Here is a 19,493-nt window from a genome sequence, read left to right as displayed (position 1 = left end):
GTCACCATTTCAGAATGGATTGGGTATTACGGCGTTTTAATGCAAATGGAATGAAATATCAGTGTTCAACTCGATCCCATTTGCGGTTCTTATAGCTAGGGGTAGCTTCGGCCCGGAGAAACGGAGCTGGATAGCCGATGAAACACTCATGACGGGGGAGTCAAGAGGTAAAACTGTGTATTCGAGTAAATGAGAAGCAAATAACACAAATAACACAGATTTACTTTGCAACGAGGAGTAGAACTGCTTTGTCGGCGGCATAGAAATGGTTAGAAGCCGAAAGCCGGCGCGGGCCTTGTCCCTCGGGAGTCGCAGCTTGCGGTCTTGGCATTCTGGAAATTTCTCGCCGCAAAAGCCCCGATCTTCTTCCCCCGGACAACTCTTCCTTTCTCCATCCCACGCTCATCCCCAACTTCTTGGCTTCAAGACTCCATCACCTTCACAATGGTATGTATGCATCTCAATTCACTGTACTCAATTTATTCAAGCTCTATTTCGAGCTACCATTCCTTTGAAATCACTTCCTTCCCCGGGCTCTGACATCCACCTTGCAACCCGGAGGCCAACCGCGAAACACCCTCCCTTTGCCTGGCGCAGCATACTGACTCTGGCCTCAATAGTCTGTCCTCCGCAACATCAAGAGCCTCGCTCCCCTCCTCGACCGCGTCCTGGTCCAGCGCATCAAGCCCGAGGCCAAGACCGCCTCTGGCATCTTCCTCCCCGAGAGCAGCGTCAAGGAGCAGAACGAGGCTAAGGTTCTCGCCGTTGGCCCCGGTCTCCTGACCAAGGACGGCAACCGCATCCCCATGGGTGTCACCGCCGGTGACAAGGTCCTGATTCCTCAGGTATGTTTCGTCCCAATTGCCTTCCGGGGATACCCGTGGTGTCGCATCGATCATTGCGGATGCCCCTTTCCCGAAACCAGGCTATGCAGCCAATGATAAGATTGAATGCTAATTTATTCTTCTTTCAGTTCGGTGGCAGCCCCATCAAGGTCGGCGAGGATGAGTACCACCTGTTCCGGGACTCTGAGTATGTTCCCTGTGTTTCGATCCCAGCGTAACCCACCTCAGACCACCGACTAATATCTTTATAGGATCCTGGCCAAGATCAACGAGTAAATTGAATAACAAGCGGTTCTCACTCTCGTTTCTCTCGCCTTCACCCCACCCCCTGTCCCGCGTCTTGTATCGTCTACCCAGCTGTAGAATTGCCAGGTAGAAGATGGAAGACACATGGCCTGTACTATACCGAAGCGAAGTCACGAGCTCGACCACTTTCAACGATCTCAAGAACGAAATAATTGAAAAAAAAAAAAAAAAAACCTCCAAATAATGGGTGGTCCAGAACGCGCTTGTCAGATGGTTATCTACTGACGATCACCATTCTGGATCTCCCGCTTCCTTTGCATACTGAGTTTTTGAAGCGCTGGATTGGCCTTGGGTCTTGCATGTCTCTGTTCACTGTACTTTTAAAACCAAATCGCAACTCGCCATTAGCGCTGTGCTGTGCCTGGCAGTAGTTGAGTAATTCAATATGATCCTTCTCCGCTCAATGATACGAATCAGTATATTGGCTAGACCTTACGTGAACCGAGAATCAGTAGTACCCGAAGTTTAAAGAATAGTGTGAACTACAGAGTCATTGATAGCTATCATCATCCGTTGTACACGACCTAGTACGACCTCTGGCTCAAGTTCCCGACACGCGTCCAACATCCTCATTCTCCAAACCTCAAAGTCACTACAGAATACTGACTGCTCCATTACATAAACACAAAGACTAGTGGCTCCGATACATCCAAATCCGAATTAAAGTGATTCAAACCCCCCAGGATCGAATTGTTGCCGCGGAGCGGGAAACCGAAGTGTTTGAATCTTCCCTAATCAAGTTATCGGGTACTTCGACGATAGCGATGTACGAAGAGAACGAAGTCTGCTTTTATATTTGAAAATTCAATAGAATCTATTCATCCAAACCTATTCTCCATAAACGAATAACGCCTATCATTGATTCCGCTAAGTCTGTTGCAAATATGCATATGTATTAAGAATGAGAAGCCCGCTTCTATCATTTTGATCGTTGGTGTATCCCCCGTCAATCATTGTAGTTCGACTGTCGAGATCCGTCCTTGTTAACCGCCGGCAGTCCATACAAGGCGGCCAAATCTTCTTCCTGGGATTTACCCGTTTCCAGCAGGACGGGCCGTTCAGCTTGGGCTGCTACGCGAACGGCGTGGCGTCGGTGTGGGGAGAAGCCGTAGGAGGCGGAGTGAGTCTGGAAGATTGGTTAGTATATGCTCTCGGCTATGAGGTTAGATGCGAAGTACATACCGTTGTCCTGTTATCCCAGAAGGCAACGTCATCTTTACCCCACTGGAAACGCGCATGCATCTCCTGGGTGGTGGCGACGACATCTGTGAGGTATTTGATGATAGCATCGCTCTCGGCCTTGGGGATACCGATGATCTTGGTCACGAAGCCTGGGTTGAAGAAGAGTGCATTCCAGCCGGTGACGGGGTTTGTGCGGATGAGCGGGTGTTTGGTGGTTACTGGGTCGCGGCGAACCGGTCGACCGATGGCTCGGGAGTCGTTAGCTTGCATGTCGGCGGAGTGGACGGCTGTCAGGCTTTTGAGGTAGGTCTGCATGAAGGGGGAGAGGATGTCGTAGGCTGCGTATTGCGAAGACCAGAGGGTGTCGCCGCCACCGCCGAGGGGTGGCCCGGTGAGGAGTTTCAATGAAGTATATGATGGTGGTTGCACTTCGTAGGTGACCTGTTTGGGAGTGTTAGCCTTTTGATGCATTTGTGTTGAGAATTGGTAGTTCGAACGTACATCCGCGTGCCACAAAAAGCTTGGGCTGAAGAGTGCCCGGTTCTCTGCTGCATTATCACCGGCGTAGACGACGTGAACATCCTCGAGGCCCTTCTTCTTTGGGACAGCGGTAGTAGCATGCTGCATGTCATCAGTATTTGTTATTTATATGAAGCATTGAACTGTCTGGATGAAGCCTACCTTGTGAAGCTTGCCAAAGTGCCTTCCCAGATCCCGCTGGGCATCAATATCAAAGTTCTTCTGCGCACGGAAAAAGACAACTCCTCGGTAGGCGATCAACCGGGCTAGGTCATCCTTCTGAGCGTCGGTGAGATTCGCCAAGTCCACGCCGTGAATCTCAGTGCCAATCTTGGGGTTGTAATCAAAGACAGCCGTAGCATCCTTCAATAAGTTGCGGAACTTTGGATCTCCCCTCAAGCCTCGGTCCTCATAGGGTGTGTATTCCAGCGCATCCCAGTGGATATCTGGGAAAGAAGGCAGCAGATCTTCATGAGCGTAGTTGGTGTGGTCTTCCACGGTTGTTCGACCAGGGACGTATCCAAACTTGTTGTTACTTGCAATCTCCTTCTTGGGGACGACGATGTTTCCCAAGGGTGCAGGCGCAAGCGCCACAGGGACTTCCAATGACGGAGCCATCTCGAGTGTATACCCCCCTCAATGACGGAATTCGCAAATTATCTTAGTGAATATGGAATCCCTGGTTGTGGACAGGTCAAGGTATGGAATAGTGGAAGTATAAATCCAAGAAAGAGAGATAGAAAAGACTACGACGATTTATATAGAGGGAAGGCAGACCCATCAGCATCCAAGCTGATGTGAGGGAAACTCAGGCATGAGTCAACCCCGGATTCCATCATCCCTCCCATGCCGGAATCCATCCTATCGAGGGAAGTACATCTGGCGTGATTGCAATCCTCGGAGGAGACGGGAATGGCGCCATCGACAGCGGCAATCACCCAAGAGGCTGAAACCACTTTACTCCGGGAAGTGGTTCGCCAGTGACGACAGATGGCACGTAGGACCCCATACTCGTCAATTGACTCGAGTCAAAAAATTGGAACTGGTGGGACCTTTGCTGAGAAAGAGCTTGTCCCCAGAAAGAACATCCGGAATTATTCAGGTGTCGCCAGCGCCAGTGCATACCAGCGGGCAGTTAGGGGGAACTCGATCACGCCATCTTGCCATCAACGTCAGCAAGATTTGCCATCGCCGCCGAATGCCCCGTGCAATTGATTTCGGGACGGGAGGGATTGAAACAGGGGGAAAGAATTGAACTTCACCGCTGGTTAGTAAACTGGGATATAGCAGGGAGGTTGATCAGGACTGATGCTCATATCCGAGTCCATGTGTTGCTCGTGAGGGGAAAGTGGAGGTCTGTTTAAGCAGCTCCCGAATTGGAAGTTGAGCTAAGCGGGACGATCACGCAAGAGTGGCGGGCTCTTGCGCGCTTTACCTTTTTTTTATTTTTATTTTTTTTATTTTTGGTCAGCTTGGCCAGTCTGGGCTTTTGGTGGATCGAGCATTGTCAGATCGTTGTTCTAGTTCTGTTTTAACCTCTGGTGAGGTTCGTGGGTGGCTGATCTGTTCAATCTATTTCGGGTTCTGCAGTTGATGGAGTACGTACTGTCATCCTTATCAATCACTCGCCAAACAGCTAGTATGAACTGCGCACATATTAAACTATTTGTGTACGTACTGCGCATACGTAGTAGTACATAATAGGGGCAATGTAGCATATTGCAGGGGATTCTACAGCTCAACCTCTACGTCATCTCTTCGAAGAATCATCTCGTAACCCATAAGCCAACCTGGTATACCGCGTGGCGGCATACCAAAGGCCAGTCCATTCATTGAATTAGTTTACAGATTGATTGGAAACATTTCCCATCTTTCACTTTCTCCTCAGTACCCGAAGCGACTCTCTACCGACAGCGGGCCGAGCGTCATCTCCTGAACTTGCTCCGACACGCTCCCAAGTCGGGCCGCAACACCCATGATACCAGCCTCCACATCACCCAGAACTGCGGCTAGGTCGTTGACGATCGACTTGGGAGCTCCAGCGCTAGCTCCATCCCGTGACTTGCTGACAAACTCATTTATCTGGCGGTTCAACGAGAGTTCCACACCGTGCAGGTGATCTTCAATCTCCTTCAAGTTACCCTTGTAGCGGTCAAGAACCGTGCCCATCTCATCGGAGCGTTGGGAGAAGTAGTCCACTAGGTTCACTGGAACACCATGCACACTCTTGGCCGTAGCCGGGTCTCCCTCCACGTCATCGGGCAGCGCAAGGGTGTTCTTGCGAGTCGACCGGAGCGAGGATCGGTCGGCAACCTTTTGGTCTTGCATTGACCACCAGCCGCCACCGCCTGTCGTCTGGTACTGAAGGGGCAGCTTGAGGGTATCGATGGCGCGGAATGCAACCTGAGCCTCGGCTGCATCCCGGGTGACCAGGCTGCGCAGCTGGTCGATATCATTGGCGTCATTTTCCAAGGCATGTTGCATAGTCTCCAGCTTTCCTTGCACAAAGTCCACGTCATTAGGGATGGAGGCGCCCTGCGACTCGATGGTGGGGAGAATGTCTGAAACTTCGTGGCATAGCTTCATCTGGTTGAGGATGGCATTGTCGATGGCTTCAACCTCTTTGCGAAGTTCATCGGAACAGCTCTCGAATTTGGTGGTGGGAAGGAGGTTGCTAATATCGACTTTGACACCCTGAACAACAGTTCCCGTTGCGCTACTTTGTCCGAGCAGGGAAGTTTGGGTGGTTTGAGTTGCGCCAGGATTGCTGAATACACCGAGCGAAGGCTTCTGGGGTTGCTGCTGCTGAGGTTGCTGAGTAGCAGTGTTGCTACTGAAGGTAGACACGTCAGTACCAACACAAAACAGTGAAAGGCAGATGTTCTACTTACAAAAAGCCTCCCCCGTAGTTGAGCCACCCAGATTGAATGTAGGCTTTGTCTGAGTCTGGGTCGCCGTGTTTCCGAAGAGACTCTGTGTCGCCGCAGGTTGTGTGGTCGCTGTGGTCGTTGTGCTTCCGAATAAGTTCGGGGTTGTGGTTGTCGCGGTCTGCTGCTGCTGGCCACCGAACAAGCCTGAGGTTGTGGTAGGGGCTGCCCCAGTCTGCTGTTGTTGGCCCCCGAACATGCTAGGGGTTGTGGCTGTTCCACTCTGCTGCTGACCACCAAACATGCTTGACCCCGTGGATGATGACTGTTGAGTGTTTCCGAAAAGGCTGGTTGCCGGCTTTGACTGCGCTGTGGAGCTTGTATTGCCAAAAAGACTTGTGGTGCCCGTTGTGCCCGATGCCGATGTGTTCTGGGTGGTGTTGCCACTATGAAAGAGAGATTCAGCTGTTAGCTTGTTTCCACCGATACGCATGTATCTGCCAGCCCTGCGCGTGTTGAATAGCAAATGAAACAGTTGAATGCTGCTTAGTCGCATCCATCAGGCTTCATTTCTTTGTTCTTGTGTACCACTCGCTGAACGCCAGCACGAACAGGGATCCATTGCTCCGGATTCATTCAAAGGTAAAGTCTGAACCAGAGCCCAATCGCCGAGCATACTCAGCCTGGGCGACCAATGAAGCGGCTTTGAGCTTTGGAAAGGTCTTGCGGAGCTTCAAAAGTGGCTGACAAGTGCTGGGCCGACTGAGACGGGACTTTGCTGGGGAAAGCGGCGCGGGTTACTCACAACAAAGGAGTCGAGGAAGTGCTGATAGTCAGCCCACCTGATGCAGGCGCGGTAGTCTTAGCGGCGAACATGTTCCCAACCGCTTGGAATGCAGGACTGCTGCTCAGCGACTCTTGAAACACAACACGGCGCGGTGCCGATAAGATTTGCGGGCCGGGGGAAAGTTGTTCCGAGGATGGTCTGGACTGGAGCTGGTGAAGTGCGGAAGTGGTTAAGCTCCGGACCTGTTGATGTTGATCAATCCACCCTTTTCCTTTCTCGTATTTTTTCTTGCTGATAATTGCCGCATCCTTGGTCTTCTTCATTTTTGATAACTTAGAAGCTGGCGGGAAAGTGGGTGGTTGAGATAGGCAGCAATCTCGTCAAGTGCCTCGTTTGGGTTGTTGACTGGACGATGGGTCGTTGCCTCGAGAAAATCAATCAGAGATCAGATAACTAGAACTCGTCGAGGGAAGCCTTCTTCTGATCAAACCGTGTCCAAATTATGGATAGCTCAGAGGAAAAGAACTTGATGCCAGTGTGTGTGGCCTCGACTGTCGAGGAGAACAACAAATCGACTGAGCCTTCTAGTGATGGCTACTTCAAGTCTGTCCAATGGAGTCCAGATGGAACTACCCTCTTAGCAAACTCTGCTGACCATCATATACGGTCTTATATTCTGTAAGTTGGTTCATGGATGGCAATGAGCTAGGATTGGCTTTCATGGAACATTGCGCTTCGGATGTATGTATCTGGATGCATTCTATATGATATTACACGATCTGTTCCTGTAGAATGCTAAACTTATGCTGTGCATTGCTCTCAATGATTCTTGGCTTGACCACATGCTAATGCTCAAACAGGCCTCCGGATCTCTTGGAGAATACCGCTACCCATCATCTTTCACCATACTCCACGCTTCCTTCAGCAGAACCCACATATGCCACTGCTTTTTATCCATTCTACAACCTCCAAGATCCCTCAACAACCCTTTTCCTGTCATCTGTCCGTGATCACCCAATTCGACTGGCTTCAACTCTCGGCCCAGCTTCCGTGGCCAGTTATTCACTGGTTAATCCAACAACAGAGGCCTTCATCACCCCACACTCTATGATCTACCCTTCCACACTTGGGGGAACACATTTCCTCACAGGCTCTGACAGTATGATCTGTCTTTTTGACGTCTCCCGTCCAGGAGCCAGCGGACCTATCTCATGGATGCCGACCATTCCCAGCAAGCGCAAGCAAATTGTTGGCGGAGGGGTCGGCATGAAAGGAATTGTATCGGCCCTGGCTATCAATCCTAGTGGCGATGGCATTCTAGCTGCGGGAACCTTCACCAGACATGTGGGACTATATAGTTCCAATGGTTCTGGGGAACTCCTTGGCACCTTTAACGTTGCAAAGACTGATGCAAACCGCTCTATTGGAGGCAGAGGCGTCACTCAATTGGCCTGGAGCCCTTGTGGTCGGTATTTGTATATTGTGGAGCGCAAGAGTGATGGAGTCTTGGTGTATGACATTCGAGTCACTGGGCAGATGTTGGGTTATCTTTGTGGGCGCAAGGCAATGACGAATCAACGAATGGATATTGATATTGTTTCTGCCGGTGTTGATAGTGCCCATGAAGTCTGGGCAGGAGGGACAGATGGATTTATGAGGGTTTGGAGGAATCCTATTTATTCCGCTGGTGGACAAGACCCGGATGGGGAATTTAAGGTCCATGATGGTTGGTCTTTCTACACCCTCGTTCAAGTATCTGAAGTTACTAACAAAATGCAGATGCTGTTGCAAGCACCGTGTTTCATCCTATGGGTAATGTGGTTGCAACTTGCTCTGGCCAGAGACACCGGGCAACAGATGATTCATCCGAGGAAAGCGAGTCAGACTCGGGAACTAGCCAGGCCGATAACACCTTGAAGGTGTGGTCGATGCCGTTCCTTTCAACCAATGATCAATATGAAGACGCAGGCGAAGGACCAAAGCAAGACGATTGAGGGGATGCAATTCCGGCTGCGCTAACACACCACAACCAAAACGCGATATTTCTCACTTGTCTACCAATGTCACGGGAGAAGGATAGCTCCTATTCGCTCCAGGGTCGGTATATATGCTGATCCGAGCCAAGTGAAGTTCCAGACAGGTCTTTTGAAGTTGACTTTTGAAGGATCTTACTTGATGCGGCCTGGTACTTGGAAGCCCAACCCTCAACACTACAAAGCCTTGTCTAGCTACTAAATCAGAGCGAAGACCCGCGACACGAAAGCGGAAGATTCCCACTCTATTTATTGTCACGCCTATTTTGCTTCTGGCCTAATACAAGCGTTATTGAGGGGGATAGAGTACGACAGGAGAATGCCTCCAATGATCTCGAGCCGACTGCAATGGGACTGGGCACAGCATTACTTGCGGGACCCGATCTTGATTCGAGAAATTACAGGGAAGAGCTTGGTAGTGTGCTTGGTTTCAAGTATCAAACCTTTGACCTAGAACTCGGAATAGAGAAGATTCTTCTAGGCTTCATGTCCGAACCAATACACAGCCTTGTGTTATATGCTCTAGCGTCTAAAATATTTTGTTATTGTAGATATGTGGGAGTCGCTCTTTCTACACGACTATTGACTAGACTTCAAGGGATTCGGATTCCAAATCGCTCATAAGGGAAGTCCTCCAATGTGCTGACAAGCTGACCCCACCCATCCCCAATCTGCCCAGGCTCACCCGCACCCTGAATACGCCAAGCCTGCAACTCCTCCGCCTCCTTCTCCGCGTCTGTCTTCTCCTCCTCCTTGTGCTGTCCAGTCTGGCCAGCAAGTACCTCCTCCTCACGGCCGTTATAAGCCTCCAAAAGACCCGGGTGTGGACACCAAATCACCTGCATACCTGCACGACGACCCGCCTCGACACCGGGAACGGCATCCTCAAAGACCAGACACTCTGCGGGCGTGATCTCGGTCTTACCCTTGCTGCGCAGCTCGGCGTTGATGGTCTCCAATGCCAAGAGATAGATATCAGGCAATGGCTTTCCGCGTCCCTTGCCGATGCGAGGATCATCTCCGAGGACGCGGTTCTCCCGTGAGAATGCCGAGAACAAGTCGGACAAGTGATCTGTCTTAAGCTTGAAGTTTCGGCTGTTGGACGAAGATGCCAAGGCGATATAGACTGGCTCGTCGGTGGATTGGGTGGATACCAGGTTTGACAGGAGAGTTGGGACTCCTGGCAAGGGCTGGCATTGCGGGAAGTACTTTACTTGCAAACTGGCCTGCTTGGCGTGGGTCTCCTCTGGTGTGATGGGCAGTTGGGCCCAGTCATGGAAGATCTTGCTTGCCTAGGGAGCGGTTAGTAATCCATTTTGGATGACTGTGGGGGACATGTCAATGGTTCGTACCTCGGGTTGGGGTCGTCCCTGTAGCTGGGCCTTGACTGACCAAGGTAGGTTGGGCTTACCATACATCTGGAGCACTTCGTTCGTGATCTGAGTGTATCGGTCCTCGGAGTCGATCAAGAGCCCGTCCATGTCGAAGAGACATGCTCGGATGCGGGGTGTTCTGCCATTGGTGTTAACTGGATGGCCTGAAATAAGTAATTAAGAGTAAGACACACTCATTTTTCAGCGCCATGGTGCAATGATTTCTATGTACAAATCTGTGCAGGCGAGGGGAAGCTCAAGGCTGCCCCTCGTCGATAAGCCCGCGGGGGAACTCTTATCGCAGGTCCCGTGATCAGCTACTCGAAGCATTTTAAGTATTTTACGTCTCTGGCGTATCTTGTGGAATTGTGTACGGAGTGCTTACTTCATAGTTATAATTGCCGACCTCGATTAGTTGAAAATTACCTATTGCAATTTGAAACTTCACACGCCACATCCGGCTGACCTGTTCCCATCCATGCTGAGTCGAGCTTACGCCCGCAGAATGAAATCGCCTCTATGCGACCCACCGCTTCTCTTTCTTACTAAACTGCTAGCAATATGGATGCTGGAGAATGTTTGAGGATGAGGTCAGACTGCCCGTCTTTACAAATCCATGTCTCTCAAGTTAACGATCGACAACCTTAATCCTCGTCCTTCTCCGGCAGTTTCTCGCCCGTCAAGAGCGGAAATCCCCCGGTGGCTTCCACCCCACTCCAAAGGGTGAGGTGTGACTCCGAGGATAATATTAATACCTGAAGGATGCCGGTCCCCATGTGGGGATTATTATTATGTAGAAAAGACGGTTCAGGGCCTCTTCTCCATTGCGAAAGTCTCTACACTTTTGTTCTTCGATACCATGACAACCCTCATCACCACAAGCAAACTGGGGCAGATCCGGGGTAAACCCGGAGACGGAGTCACTCAGTACCTGGGAATCAAATACGCGACTTTGGAAAATCGCTTTGCGGATGCACAATTAATCGAGGAAAGACAGGGGGACATCCTCGATGCAACCAAAGATGGGTCTGTCTCTCCCCTGCGGTGCTAATAGACAATTTGTTGACATTGAATGCAGACCCACGACTTTGACGCTCCCAATCGGATGTGATGTCGAACTTGGCCATGTCCAGCATACTTTGCCAAAGAAGGAACTTCCCCAATCCGATCTAGATTGTCTCAATCTCAACATTGCAGTTCCCTCGGATGCTACCCCATCGTCGAAGCTACCCGTTTTGTTCTTCATTCATGGTGGCGGCTTCTTTATTGGTGCGAATTCCTGGCCACAATATGATACCACTCGACTAGCAAAGTTATCTATCGAGAAAGGCCTACCCATGGTTATTGTAACAATCAAGTGAGGACTCTATCTATGTTATCTATACCATGTTACTGACTGATACCTCTCTAGTTATCGTCTGGGTGCGCCAGGCTTCCTCACATCGAAGGAGCTACGCGATGCCGGATACAAGCCGAACAATGGCCTACGAGATCAACGAGTGGCGTTGGAGTGGGTACACAAGAACATCCGTGATTTTGGAGGAGATCCAGAGAATATTACGGCAGGAGGAATGAGCGCTGGAGGGGGTACGTATCTCAACGCTCAGTCATGCATCACAACGACTGACCAGTTCTAGTATCCGTGACGTACCATTTGCAGTCGCAAACCCCACTATTCAAGCGTGCAATCGTTTTGAGCGGAACATCATTGCTCATTCAACCACTCCCATACGAGGTGCACGAGGAGAATTATAAGCAGGCAATCGCAGCATTGGGTCTGGCAGATGCTTCGGCCGAAGATCGTGTCCAGGCTTTGTTGGAAATTCCTGGTCAAGAGATAGTCACCAGGCTCCCTCACTCCGTGCGATATGCCCCGGCTATCGACAGCGATATCGTCATTCCCGGTGTGACATTCTCGGCTGTTGGAAGCCTAGAGTCGAACGCGCTCCGAGGCAAGGAATGGTGCCAGGAATTGTTGATTGGGGATGCTGAAGCTGACGTATGTTGGCTCCTCACATGTGTGGTTCCTTCTGCTAACTAATAACCCATAAAGGCAAGCATTTCTGAATATCTCACCCCGAACATGAAGGATAACAGCGCCAAGCGATTCATTACCGCGCTGAAGGAATCCATCGGGTCACACCCGGATATCATCCAGCGCATCCTTGACGCATATCACATTTCGGAAGATACCCCAGATGATCAGGCGATTTCATCCATCTTGACGTTCTTCACGGATATCCTTTTCCACGCACCAACACTGAACTTTGCTCGTGGCTGGAACGGAAAGGCCTACGTTTACTACTTCAACGAGGGTAACCCCTGGGACGGACCGTACAAAGGCCGTGCGAATCACATCCTCGACGTGATCTATTTCTTCCAGAATTTGGGCGATTTCCTGACTCCAGAACAAAAGCAAGTCAGCGAAGCCATGGTTGTAGACTTTTTCCAATTCTGTCATGGAAGTGGGCCCTGGCCAGCTATTACTCCTGGAACTGTCGACACCGGATTTACGGCTCGGATTTATGGTCCCAGTCAGCAGGGTGCTATTGCTAGCGTTGCACCGCAAGCGTTTGGTGGCCAGACTCTGCGCAGAAGTGTTCTGTTTGAGTGCTCTTCCGTGGTCGCGTTTGATGACTTGGCCAAGGTCTATGTGGCTTTCCAGTCACGCTGAGTCTTTTCGAGTAAGATACGTGAGAAGAGATTTGATTTATTGAGTGTTTTGTGGATTTCTGAGACTGGCGGGAAATCGTATGGGCCAAAAAAGATTCTTATTTTTAATCGTAGCTGCGAAATCATCCACTGTGTGGGGTAATTTGTTCATGCTGTAGCCTAGGTATCGCCTCAGCAAAAGTAATCAGGCCGAGGGCTCCGAACAAGACCGAGGTGAACCAAATGGAACAAAACCCAAGCTTCCCCGAAATCTGGGGATCTCATAGGTTTGCGGAGCTGGGGAGTGTGGGGGTGTCGTCGGTCGGCACTCGCCAACGGCAAAACTTGATCCGTGATTATTGATCCAATTAAGGTACCGTCCTATTGCAGTGCCGAAGGGGAGAGTTGATCTGCATTCAACATTCAAAGATGATATTCGAACAGCTCTGAATCGTTAATACTTAAATCAACTTCCTGCTTCTAGCTTGCGACTTCCGAGGTTGGTCTGACTTGAATTAATCTCGCCTTTATCACGACTTCGATAGGGGGCTCCTTTTTAGCCCTGAAATGCCTGCGAAACTCTACCGATCACCTTTCCCAGATCTACAGATCGAATCTGTAGATCTGCTCTCTTACTTGTTCTCGAACCCCTTGAACACCCCATTAGATCGACCCCTATACATCGACGCTATTTCGGGGAAGCAATATACATTTGGCGATGTCATTCAACGGGTAAAGTCACTGGCAAATGGACTGAAACAGACATTCGGCCTCAAGCCAGAAGATGTTGTCGCCTTGTTCAGCCCCAACTCCATCGAGTATCCTATCGCATGCCATTCGATTGTCGGCGCCGGGGCTATTATGGCGCCGACTAGCGCAGCCTTGACGGTTTTGGAGCTCAATGCTCAGCTCAAGGCCAGCAGGGCCCGATTCCTTATTGTGCATTCGTCCTTGTTTGACACGGCACAGAGAGCGGCGAAGGGTACTTCTGTTGAGAAGATTATCCTCCTGGATGGCCCGTCTCCAGTGAATGGTCAGCCTACATGCGAGTACATCGCTAGCACATTTGCTCCTGCTCCTCTAGCCGCAATTCCACCCTCTGAAGCCTCGAAGAAAATTGTATTCATCTGCTTTTCCTCCGGTACTTCTGGACCCTCGAAGGGTGTCATCACAACACATCAGAACCTCACATCCAACTTGCAACAATGGCGTGCCCACATGCTCGAGACGGGTTCTTCTTCGCAACGAGTCCAGCGCAAGACTGCCATCGCCTTCCTGCCATTCAGCCACATCTACGGTCTCAACTTGTATATGTGTCAGTGCCTGATCTGGGGAACGTCAGTGGTTGTTATGCCCAAGTTCGACTTGGACAGATACCTTGGCTGTGTTCAGAAGTATCGACCTGATGAACTTGCCTTGGTACCGCCAATTGCGCTCATGATCGTCAAAGACGAGCGCGCTGCTCAGTACGACCTTAGCAGTGTCAAACGGATTATGTCTGCCGCCGCACCTCTCACCAATGAACTTTCTTCTGCCCTAGAAGCGAAGTTCAAAACGGTTTGGGGAACCGAGGTCTTTTGTACGCAGTCCTGGGGTCTGACTGAGACTTCGCCCATGGCCACTGCGCTTCCGAATGACCGTATGGATAAGCGTCAATCAGGTGTTGGTTGTATCACTAACAACATGGAGTTCCGCTTCGTGGACCCCGATACCATGGAAGATGCGGCTGTCAACCCCGACGGAACCACCCAGCCTGCCGAGATCTGGTGTCGTGGCCCCAACGTGACCCGTGGGTATTACAACAACGACGAGGCGACCGAGGGTGCATTCCATATCGACTCGGAAGGGAAGAAGTGGTTCCGCACCGGAGATATCGCCACAATCGACCGAGAGGGCTATGTCGCTATTCAAGATCGCATCAAGGAGATGATCAAGTACAAAGGCCTGCAGGTCATTCCGAGCGAGCTCGAAGGCAAATTGATCGACCACCCAGACGTCGAGGACGCTGGCGTTGTTGGAGTATGGGTGGACGAGAGAGCAACTGAACTCCCTCTAGCATTTGTTGTTCTCAGTCGCCAGGCCAGGGATAGAGATCTCAAGGCTGTCATAGATGGGATCCACTCGTGGTTAAATCCGAAGATTGCAAACCATAAGCGTCTTCGGGGTGGCATCCATGTGCTGGATCAGATTCCTAAAAGTCCCAGCGGGAAGATCTTGCGGAGACAGTTGAAGGAGCTTCTGAAGAACAGGAAGCCGAAAGCGCAGCTTTGAAGCGGAGAAATACTCCGCATTCTTGTCATTATTGTCTATCCTCATTAGTCGAATTTAGCCCGTCCGGGGATTTCTATGCATGCGAGATCGGTTATCCATGTCTTAGTCAGCGTAATTTCTAAATGCATGTCGGAAATTTATTGAAATATGTAAGACTCAATAGTTATGATTGGCTGAAAAATGTCCTGTCGGCTACCATCCATCTGATAAACGCGTACGGAATCAGGAAATTTGCCCGAAATGGCGCTTGCATTTCTTCGGAGCCCGCGGGCCCCGATCGTCGGGGTGTTATCTGCCCCCGTCGAGATTTGGCACGATTTTTCTTTTCACAGCCATCATGGGTCGGATATAAAGAGAATTGAGCCGCCTTTATTGACATCCTCCTGTTGGGTTCAAATATTGAGTTCAACTATTGCCTAGTCGCTCATTTGGTGATTAACATCGAGGAGCTGATCAACTCGGCAAACTTGACGTATCCTATGTGACGTCGTCTGGGACCCGCTTTCTCCCTACAATTCTTTTTGCTACTATGGGGTCCTGGAGTAAAATCCTGGGCTTCATCCGGGGTGGACAAGAATCTAAGCGGCCAAAGTTTTTGGAAATAAGATCCGCGAGATGGTTTATCATTTTTACGGTCTCTTATTCTGCGTGCACGGTAAGTAATAGTTTAATATTGTTTTGGGAGAATGTGGATGGCTGACCGAGTATAGGACATCTTTATGTATGGACTGGTGAGTTGATATTCTGATATAATAATTCAGGTAGAAAATGTGCACGACTGATGCTAGATCTAGATTGTCCCTGTCACGCCTACAGCCTTGGAGCACAGAGTTGGCCTTGCAGAGGATAAAAGTAACCTATCTTTCCTATTCCAACTCGAAGCGGTGGTACTGACTTTTGTTCCGCTTGGTAGTTCAAACATGGACATCAGTTTTGCTGGCCTTGTACTCCGCTGCCTTGCTTGCTTTTTCTCGTATGTCTCCCCAGCTCTCCAGAGTAACTCTATGCTAACAACCCCCTCAGCTATCATCGGCTATCTCGCTGATCGAGCCGGATCTCGACGATGGCCGTTCCTCCTTGGTCTAGTTCTTCTAGCTGCTGCAACTGCATTACTATGTATTGGAACCGACATCGGTCTTTGGATTGCTGGTCGCCTATTTCAAGGCGCAGCAGCAGCAGTCGTTTGGACTGTCGGCATCGCGCTGTTGGTCGACACTGTCGGCAAGGAAGGACTGGGCCAGGCTATTGGATATGTGTCCATGTCTTTAAGTATCGGCACACTGGCTGGTCCCCTTCTTGGTGGTGTTCTCTATCAGCATGGTGGATATTATTCTGTCTTTGGTCTTGCCTTTGGTTTGATAGGCATTGACATTCTCCTACGGCTTGTGTTGATTGAGCAGAAGCATGCTGCGCGATGGCTCACGCCAGAGAGAAGGCCATTGTCACCAGAGCAGAATGACGGCGAAAAGATCACAACCCAGGCTGCGCCCAACTCTTCTGTGACTGAGAATCGCCCGGCACCAGAGATGTCAGAAAAGAAGTCAAACCGGACTCGAAGTCCTCTTGGACAAGCTGTCACTTTGTTGAGCTCTCCTCGTCTAATCGTCTCACTTTGGGGGTACTTTATCGTATCTTTGGTGTTGACCTCATTCGACAGTGTCCTTCCTCTTTTCGTGCAAGAAACATTCGGTTGGGAGCAAACTGCCCAAGGACTCATCTTCATTCCGATGATGATTGCTCATCTTACTGACCCGATCACCGGCTATATCATCGATCGATACCCAAAGTCACCCCGCTACCTGGCCACTGGAGCGTTCATCTGTGCTGTTCCGCCTGCTGTTCTCCTGCGGCTGGTGACTAACAACACAATGCATCACAAAATCGTTCTTTGTGCCTTGTTAGCATTGCTGGGCTTATGTCTAGCTGTTGCAATGCCGCCTCTTATTACAGAAGTCTTCCATGCCGTAAAGGAAAAGGAGGACTCGTCTCCCGAAACTTTTGGCCGTGGAGGAGCCATGGCTCTCGCATTTGGCTTGTCTAATATGGGGTTTGCGGCGGGCAGCTTGATCGGACCGTTCTTCGCTGGCTTTATTCGACAGGACGCTGGTTGGGGCACTATGGGATGGGCTATGGCCCTCATTACTGGTGTTTCTGCTCTCCCAGTCTTGCTATTCATTGGAGGTTGGATTGGCAAGAAGTCATCGCCGCGGTCTGAACCTGATCAATCGATACCGGAGTAGGTGTTGGAATGCATTCTCTGCGTTGGCGTATACATATTCGGCGTTTTGTCTTCTTTGGACATGTTACCAGCACATTTTCTCTTCTCACATACTGTACAAATAGATCTCTGCTCTCAAGCAAAACCATAATACTACAATAGCGATTCTTTATTGGCGCGGACAAAGGAGAACCCCGCCTGCACCGGGGAGGAATATGTCTGCCTTGATGCCTGATATACAACTAGAAAATAACGAAAGCTTTGAATTGACCAATTGACCTAATGAGTCCTTTCTCCGGCGTGATTTCTTCCGAACATCCGCTAAGGCCGTTAGCAATCACTTACCAAGAATTTGAGCCCCCAGATGTTCCGTTCTAGTGGAAGTAGTCCGTACAGGCGACATACTGTACTTCTGGTGCTCCTGGAAGTTAGAGTGGGGTAAGTAATGTGCACTCAGAAGCTACCCCACGAGGTCGATTCTCCACGATAAGCCCCACGACACCCAAACTGGAAAAGTGTGGGCGGAAATCACGCCGAACCTAGCGCCAGGTGGGCGTCTCGGGAATTGGCGAAGGTGGCATTAGCCGGGCCCTCCCACGACATTGTTTGTGTATTCGCTCAATAGATGTTCACTTCATTTTCATTACTATCCGCCATCATGCTGGCCCCCGAGGTTCAACATAAGACGCTCAATGCCACTTTCAGGGGCTGCGAGAGCAATGAAGAAGGAGCTATTGTTCACAAATTCTTAGGCATCAAATATGCCAGTGTACCAGCACGTTTCGAGAGAGCGGTGCCGGTAGATACTTTTGCTGGAGCCATTGTAGACGCTACGAAATATGGGTATGTCTACATCTGTGAATTTTCGAAAAATTTGATCCCTGATATTATGATTTAGACCCAGATGTCCTCAGGTCGACGTGGATGTCCGTCATTTACTGCGCATTCCTGAGGACTTTGCTATTGCCCCAGAGGCAGAGGATGAATTGGAATGCTTGAATCTCGAGATCACTTGCCCTCCAGTGTCCCCGGAGACTGAGGCCCTCCCAGTGCTTGTTTGGATTCATGGTGGCTCTCAGGTCGTCACTTTCTGCTCGGCTCAATCCAATATTTGTGGTATGTTTCCAAATGAGTCTGGATTGAGATCAATACAATAAATAACCAAATAACGAATAGATCCAACAAAGATTGTGGCCGACTCTATCAAAGCATCAAAGCCAATCATCTTTGTATCAATCAACTATCGCCTCAACATTTTTAGCTTCGGAGACGGCACGGAAAGGAACCTGGCTCTCAAGGATCAGCAGCTTGGCATCGACTGGGTGCGGAAGAATATCACCTCTTTCGGCGGCGATCCTGTAAGTAACTTCCATATCTCATTACTATGCTATATACTAATTAACTATAGCACAACATCACACTCTCTGGGGAGAGTGCCGGTGCAATTTATACTCATGCGCATCTCATCACGGGACCGCCCGTAAAACGAGCCATTCTTGCATCTGGGACTCTGTATTTGTCTTCACCACTACCCGTGGAGCGAGGTAACGGCCTGATTAAGGTCCTTGAAGCAAAGGTGCAGGAGCTAGGCCAGTCCTCACTTCGAGAATCATCTGTTCCAGTCCTGATCCAAGCATTGAAGGACTGTAATGTCAATACAATGTGGATTCAGGAAGAGCCTGATCTAAATGATTGGGAGACTAAAGAGGAGCAAGTGGATGAGCTTATGATTGGGGATACGGAATATGAGGTACGTACAAAGCCATTGCGTGGACCATTCTATCCATCTGTTCTGACAATTTTTTTAGTCCGTGATCTGGCGTAACGGTGTTGAGCTTTTGAATGGTGAGACAATCGCCGCGGCTTTTGACAGCGACAAGCAGTGGGGCACCAAGCTTCGCAAGTTATATCAAGTCGTGGCCGATCGTCCTACAGCTGCAAAGCTCGGGGCTCTAGATCTCGTCAACGATGCTCGATATACCTTGCCCGTCGAGCTTGTTTCTAAAAAGCTCCAGGCAGCCAACAAGAGAGTCTACAAGTATGTCGTTGACCAGTCCAATCCCTGGCAGCCATCCAGCCGATCCCATCATGCAGTGGATCTTCTATTCCTGTTTGAGGGCGTCGATCTGTCTTTCAATCCTGCTGCCCAACTTGTTGGACAAGAAATGCGCAATCGCTGGATCAATTTTGTGTCCGGTGAAAGCCCTTGGTCTGATGAGCACCGCTATGCATATGGTCCTCTTGGAGAATGCAAGGAGATCGACGAGGCGCAGTTTTCTGCGCGACGACGAGTTGAGCACTGTAAGGTGCTTCAAGAGGCAGGCATTGCCAGCTATATGCCCATTATCGCTTCGTTGACTGCCGGGCGTATTAGCCTGCTCAACTAGAGCCTCTAGATCTTGGAACTGATGGGCATCAGATGGTGGTTATTATTTAAAGA

General features: G+C 50.0%; 9 protein-coding genes across 9 annotated transcripts; 6 read left to right on the top strand and 3 right to left on the bottom strand.

Moving 5' to 3' along the window:
- Positions 1-14: 14 nt before the first annotated feature.
- On the top strand, positions 15-1,121 carry N7458_004532 (GroES family chaperonin; the record flags this gene model as incomplete). Its single annotated transcript, XM_056907914.1, has 5 exons — positions 15-23; positions 274-447; positions 621-845; positions 974-1,032; positions 1,097-1,121. The coding sequence occupies 5 exons, from the start codon at positions 15-17 to the stop codon at positions 1,119-1,121; spliced, it is 492 nt and encodes a 163-aa protein (XP_056766532.1).
- A 976-nt stretch (positions 1,122-2,097) lies between these two features.
- Positions 2,098-3,470, bottom strand: N7458_004531 (TauD/TfdA dioxygenase family protein; the record flags this gene model as incomplete). The annotated part of the gene is made up of 4 exons (XM_056907913.1): positions 2,098-2,277; positions 2,334-2,774; positions 2,835-2,954; positions 3,015-3,470. The coding sequence occupies 4 exons, from the start codon at positions 3,468-3,470 to the stop codon at positions 2,098-2,100; spliced, it is 1,197 nt and encodes a 398-aa protein (XP_056766531.1).
- A 1,266-nt stretch (positions 3,471-4,736) lies between these two features.
- Positions 4,737-6,829, bottom strand: N7458_004530 (nucleoporin FG repeat-containing protein; the record flags this gene model as incomplete). Its single annotated transcript, XM_056907912.1, has 3 exons — positions 4,737-5,682; positions 5,740-6,165; positions 6,525-6,829. The coding sequence occupies 3 exons, from the start codon at positions 6,827-6,829 to the stop codon at positions 4,737-4,739; spliced, it is 1,677 nt and encodes a 558-aa protein (XP_056766530.1).
- Positions 6,830-7,008: 179 nt separating this feature from the next.
- N7458_004529 (uncharacterized protein) lies at positions 7,009-8,500 on the top strand (the record flags this gene model as incomplete). The annotated part of the gene is made up of 3 exons (XM_056907911.1): positions 7,009-7,184; positions 7,367-8,232; positions 8,286-8,500. 3 exons carry the CDS (start codon positions 7,009-7,011, stop codon positions 8,498-8,500), a joined length of 1,257 nt encoding a protein of 418 aa, XP_056766529.1.
- Positions 8,501-9,132: 632 nt separating this feature from the next.
- Positions 9,133-10,123, bottom strand: N7458_004528 (haloacid dehalogenase superfamily protein; the record flags this gene model as incomplete). Its single annotated transcript, XM_056907910.1, has 3 exons — positions 9,133-9,831; positions 9,892-10,051; positions 10,107-10,123. 3 exons carry the CDS (start codon positions 10,121-10,123, stop codon positions 9,133-9,135), a joined length of 876 nt encoding a protein of 291 aa, XP_056766528.1.
- Positions 10,124-10,771: 648 nt separating this feature from the next.
- N7458_004527 (uncharacterized protein) lies at positions 10,772-12,586 on the top strand (the record flags this gene model as incomplete). Its single annotated transcript, XM_056907909.1, has 5 exons — positions 10,772-10,938; positions 10,991-11,269; positions 11,324-11,499; positions 11,550-11,911; positions 11,966-12,586. The coding sequence occupies 5 exons, from the start codon at positions 10,772-10,774 to the stop codon at positions 12,584-12,586; spliced, it is 1,605 nt and encodes a 534-aa protein (XP_056766527.1).
- Positions 12,587-13,131: 545 nt separating this feature from the next.
- Positions 13,132-14,835, top strand: N7458_004526 (acyl--CoA ligase; the record flags this gene model as incomplete). Its single annotated transcript, XM_056907908.1, has 1 exon — positions 13,132-14,835. One exon carries the CDS (start codon positions 13,132-13,134, stop codon positions 14,833-14,835), a length of 1,704 nt encoding a protein of 567 aa, XP_056766526.1.
- Positions 14,836-15,364: 529 nt separating this feature from the next.
- Positions 15,365-17,075, top strand: N7458_004525 (MFS transporter; the record flags this gene model as incomplete). Its single annotated transcript, XM_056907907.1, has 5 exons — positions 15,365-15,490; positions 15,546-15,566; positions 15,630-15,687; positions 15,749-15,808; positions 15,859-17,075. The coding sequence occupies 5 exons, from the start codon at positions 15,365-15,367 to the stop codon at positions 17,073-17,075; spliced, it is 1,482 nt and encodes a 493-aa protein (XP_056766525.1).
- Positions 17,076-17,711: 636 nt separating this feature from the next.
- N7458_004524 (uncharacterized protein) lies at positions 17,712-19,440 on the top strand (the record flags this gene model as incomplete). The annotated part of the gene is made up of 5 exons (XM_056907906.1): positions 17,712-17,896; positions 17,952-18,169; positions 18,230-18,411; positions 18,462-18,803; positions 18,862-19,440. 5 exons carry the CDS (start codon positions 17,712-17,714, stop codon positions 19,438-19,440), a joined length of 1,506 nt encoding a protein of 501 aa, XP_056766524.1.
- Between the last annotated feature and the right edge of the window lie 53 nt (positions 19,441-19,493).

The sequence above is a fragment of the Penicillium daleae genome, assembly GCF_028827525.1.
Source record: "Penicillium daleae strain IBT 16125 chromosome Unknown utg000005l_segment0_segment0, whole genome shotgun sequence".
Taxonomy (NCBI): Eukaryota; Fungi; Ascomycota; class Eurotiomycetes; order Eurotiales; family Aspergillaceae; genus Penicillium; species Penicillium daleae.
The sequence above is the reverse complement of the archived record's forward strand: the minus strand, read 5'-3'. Positions and strand labels throughout refer to the sequence as shown.